This window comes from Penaeus chinensis, chromosome 33, assembly GCF_019202785.1.
Source record: "Penaeus chinensis breed Huanghai No. 1 chromosome 33, ASM1920278v2, whole genome shotgun sequence".
NCBI classification, from domain to species: domain Eukaryota; kingdom Metazoa; phylum Arthropoda; class Malacostraca; order Decapoda; family Penaeidae; genus Penaeus; species Penaeus chinensis.
The window spans coordinates 24,791,228-24,796,227 of NC_061851.1; the positions used below are offsets into that span (position 1 = coordinate 24,791,228).

At 33.8% G+C, this 5,000-nt stretch overlaps 1 protein-coding gene across 20 annotated transcripts in view; it reads left to right on the plus strand.

Moving 5' to 3' along the window:
* Nucleotides 1-5,000, plus strand: part of LOC125042989 (proteoglycan 4-like) — a 649,815-nt gene that overhangs the window by 468,129 nt on the left and 176,686 nt on the right. For 3 of the 20 annotated variants that reach the window (XM_047638884.1, XM_047638886.1, XM_047638897.1), the window contains exon 2: nucleotides 1,742-1,780. The exons of the other annotated variants lie outside the window; for them this stretch is intronic. Coding sequence is in view for 2 of the 3 variants with exons in the window: in XM_047638886.1 (XP_047494842.1) it covers nucleotides 1,744-1,780 (37 nt within the window). In the remaining variant the exon portion in view is untranslated. The remainder of the gene's footprint in view (nucleotides 1-1,741; nucleotides 1,781-5,000) is intronic. 20 annotated transcript variants of the gene reach the window in all.

The window sequence follows — 5,000 nt, forward strand, 5'->3', positions numbered from 1 at the left end:
TTTATTTTAATATATTACTATACCTTGATTATGTATTGACATATTTGTCAACAAAGCGTTATTAGGATTGTGTTATATTTGTGTAATATCTTTCCCCCTTTTGTTTATCCATCTTTCTATCTGTCTATCTATATATCTATCTATTTGTATGTCTATTTATTTATTATTCAGAAAGTAAGTCGTGTGTTCTCAGTTGTTACTAAGTTATATCATTTTATTGTTTTATTTTTTAGTTCGGTTTATTTCAGTTAATTGCCTTAGGGTAGTTTGCATTACGTTATTATTTTTTATGTATGTAATAATTGCGCGGGAATAAATGTTTTTAATATTACAGTATAGTATATACTGTAATATAATGATCTACTTGACTGATATGGTATGAAAATGTTACAATAAAATGGCATTACGATGATGGTAACAGTATAATATATTCATAATTACAGCGCTAATGACAATTATAATTTGAATTGATAGTGATAATAACGAGAATATGAGAGGTCTCCGTAAATGCCATGAAGTCAAAACCATATCACTAATTTTGACAGAAGAGTGATTGTTAATGGTCTTCATGAATCCGAAAGGAGGATCGAAAAATACGTGATAAAATGAACGAAGAGAGAAGACGAGGAAAAAAAAATTAGTTTCTTTTGTGAGAGATGATTCTTGCAGAAGTAATTTGGTATTCACGCTCCTAAGTGGGTCGCCTGTTAAGAAGAAGAAGAAGAGGAAGAAGGAGACGTGATAAGACCTTCGGAAATTTCCAAAGAACATAGGAATATTATTTCTAGAATAGCCTTCCTTTGGAACGAATGGGGAATGGGAAAATTGGGGAGAGAGGAGGAAGGGTGAGAGAAGAGGAGAGAAAGGGGATGGAAAGGGAGGAGGAGGCGAAAGAAGAGAGAAGAGGGGGGACGTAGAGGGAGAAGGATAGAAAGTGAGAGAAACCAAGATAGACAGACAAAGCTAGAGACAGAGGGAGAGATGTATTTCGGCTGAAATACCCTTATACCTCACTTTATAACAAATATTACAAAGAATTCTTAATTAAGACGTTGTGTCAAGAGAACGAGGGTTATCTTCACTGCGTTATAGAAAGGAGGGGGAAGAAGTGAAGATAATACCTTGGGAAAACGAGGGAAAGAATAAGAGAGAGAGAGAGAGGGATGATGAGGGGAGGAGGATACCGTTGGATAGGGAATATGAAATACGTGAAGAAAAGGGAAAGGAAGAGGAAATAGAAAAGACGGTGATAGATGCGCAAGGGAAACGAGGATTTTTTTATGTTATTTTATCTTATTATTTTAATTTTTGGAGCGTATAAACATGGAAAAAGGGATATTCATTGCTTATGCATATTACGTCCCCCGTCTTTGGGTAATCTCAAAGTAAAGTAAAAGCATATTTTTTCTCCATCATTATTGCAGCTTCGTTTAAAGGTGCAAAATTTAATATTGCTTATGATAAGGACACAATAAGCTGATAATAACAAATAAAGGAACATTCAGTCAGTTTATTCTTCAATTTCCCATTGTCGAAAGGAGTGAAATAAGCATATAGTTAAAAAAAAAAAAAAAAATTCTCCACGTATTGAATTTTTTATGATGTGCTTCTCCATTTGATAATTACCTATTCATTAAGTACTTGTTTTATTTACAAATATTTTACCTTATTTAGAACGATATTTTTTTTTTGCTCTTCCTTTTTTTTTATTTTTTAATAACTATTTTTTCTCCTTTTCCAGGTATGGGACGAAGACGGTACGATTGGAATCCCGCACCCGGTAGGCTACTTTCCCACACACGTAATTAGTCTTAAGATTTACATATTGTTATATCACTCACCTTGTCAATATAAGCCTTGCTGTAACTCACTTGGAGTCACGTATAATTTCACTCACACTCTGCTATTCATGACTTCGGTTTGGCTTCTGTAACTTATTATTACTATTACTGGAAGCACATGTTATTTCACTTTGTTTGGCTTCTATGTCTCTTTATATCTGGCTCGGAATCACGTGTTAATTCATTCACTCTGTATGACATTTATATATTGCTAGTATTTACTTGTTTAGAAATTTGATTTCCACGTATACACCTTAATATTTGAAATACTTTAGTTGCCCATGATATTCGTCCCGTAGAGGATGCTCATTTTCTTTGATATATGAGAAAATGTGTTATATATGCATTATTGCAGGGAAAACTATTATAAATATTTACTGCTGCTCGTGCGTGGTAAGTTCTTTATTGCTCGTTCATTTTGTTTCCAGGTGTGATAAACCATGCAGATTTAATATAATAAGGTGTAAAATATATGCTATACAAAAGTTACAGCCCTATTGTCGCGTCCGATGTATGTAGACTATATATATATATATATATATATATATATATATATATATATATATATATATATATATATATATATATATATATATATATTTATATATATAAATAAAATATAATATATACACGTATATATACATATGTATATATATAAAATATATATATATATACTTATATATACATATGTATATACATATGTATATATACGTATATACATATATACGTACATATACATATGTGCATATATATATATATATATATATATATATATATATATATATATATATATATGTATGTATATATGTGTGTATATATACATATATTTATTATATGTGTTTGTATGTATGTATATGTATATTTATGTATATATATTTATATATATATATATATTTATATATATATATATATATATTTGTATTTATATGTGTGTATGTCTTTATATGTCTATATACATGTGTATGTATATGTATGTGTATATATATATATATATATATATATATATATATATATATATATATATATATGCATAATGTGTATGTGTATATATATTTATGTGTGTGTGTGTGTGTGTGTGTGTGTGTGTGTGTGTGTGTGTGTTGTGAGTATGTGTGTGTGTGTGTGTGTGTGTGTGTGTGTGTGTGTGTGTGTGTTCTTATTTATCAATTTATAAATTATCTCACTTTATATACTTTTAATTCTACCAATTGAATAGCGATTTTGTACTTGTATTATTCTGATTCTGATGACTATAATGCGGCGAGTCTCCATTTGTGCATTCAAAGAGCGTTTCTATGTCCTAATAACACTAAACACCGGCGCTCGACAAATACAAACCTTTGTGCAACATGACAGCGATGCCTAAATAAACTCTTTCTTTCCCTCCTTCCCCCTTTAACACCATTTGGGGCCATTTCTCTCTCTCTCTCTCTCTCTCTCTCTCTCTCTCTCTCTCTCTCTCTCTCTCTCTCTCTCTCTCTCTCTCTCTCTCTCTCTCTCTCTCTCTCTCTCTCTCGCTCTCTCTCTCTCTTTCTCTCTATCTCTCTGTCTCTCACTTTTTTCTTTTCATCAATATATATTATTTCGAGTACACGTAAATATTCGCGCATTCCACGTGCATTAAGGAAATAAAATTCAAGGTGATGGGAAATTCCTTCACAGTTACGACAAAGAAAACGGGAACAGGAGAGTGAAGGTTTTTGGATGTTTTCGTTCTTTTCTTGAGATTTTGTTTAGTTTTATTTATTTTTTTATTATTTATGATTTTTTTCATTATTTCCTTAGTGTTGATTTTCGTGTTTTTTTTCAGATTATACTTGTTTGTGTCGCTGTTTTGTTTTTTATCTTTATTTATCGTAATCTTTTCATCCCCCGTTCTTTCTACCTCTTTTATCAATTCCCTAGCCTTATTCCCTCTCCATTTCCTTTTTTTCTCCTTACTTTCCTTCCTCTCCTCTTCTTTTGCTCTCTCTCACTCTCTCCTTCTCTCCCTCCCACCTTCGACTCACCTCTCGCTCACTCATTTATCTTTCCTTCCTCCCTCTCTCCTTTCCTCCTTCCCTCTTTTCCTCTTTTCTTTTCTCTTACCTTCCTCACTCTATCCTTCCCTTCTTCCCACTTTCGACTCTCCTCTCCCAACCTCTTTTCTCTTTTCTTCTTCCCTCCCTCCTTCCCTTCCACCTAAATACACCAAATTCAAACTGTATAAGTATTAAGCTTCCGGAAGAGACCCCCCACCCCCCTTAGCCTCCCCCCCTTCCCCTCCCCTTCCCCTCCCCCCCTCCTTCCCCACCCCCGCCCCCCGTAGCGAATTTAAGACCGATGGACCTTAATTGGTAATCACGATCGCTGGTTGCAATTATATCACGCACGACCGGCCGCTTCGTTTCGCTGTGTGTGTGTGTGTGTGTGTGTGTGTATGTGTGTGTGTGTGTGTGTGTTTTATTTTGTTTGGTTTGTTAACATCATCATCATCATCATCATCATCACCATCACCATCACCATCACCATCACCATCACTATCACCACATCAGTATTATTATTATCATTCTCACTATTGTTATCATTATCATTATCATTATTATTTTTATGGTTTTTTGTTGTTATTACTGTAGTGGTGAAATATATATTGAAACTGTAAATTTGATAATATGCAATTTTATTACTATTTATAACGAAGTTTTATTAGGAATTTAGAATTTATTTCAATATGTGCCAATTTAGCATTTTTTTTTTCTTAATAACCAAAATTTCTCGTGGCAAAAAAATACACAAAATTACAATTAAAAAAATATATACAAAACTTACAACAGTGGCAGACGAATAAAAGATAAAACTGAATAAATGATAACGGCAGCATAGATAAGTCAAAAGAGAGAAAAGTGAAATCCCGCAGCCGAATGAGGGGCGAGCGAGAGGAGAGAGAGACAAAGTAAGTGTCAAGAACCTGTCAAGTGGCGAAGGGGACGAAGGGAAAGGGACAAGGAATGAGGGGCACGGAAGGCGAGAGAGAGAGAGAGAGAGAGAGAGAGAGAGAGAGAGAGAGAGAGAGAGAGAGAGAGAGAGAGAGAGAGAGAGAGAGAGAGAGAGAGAGAGAGAGAGAGAGAGAGAGAGAGAGAGAGAGAGAGAGAGAGAGAGAGAGAGAGAGAGAGAGAGAGA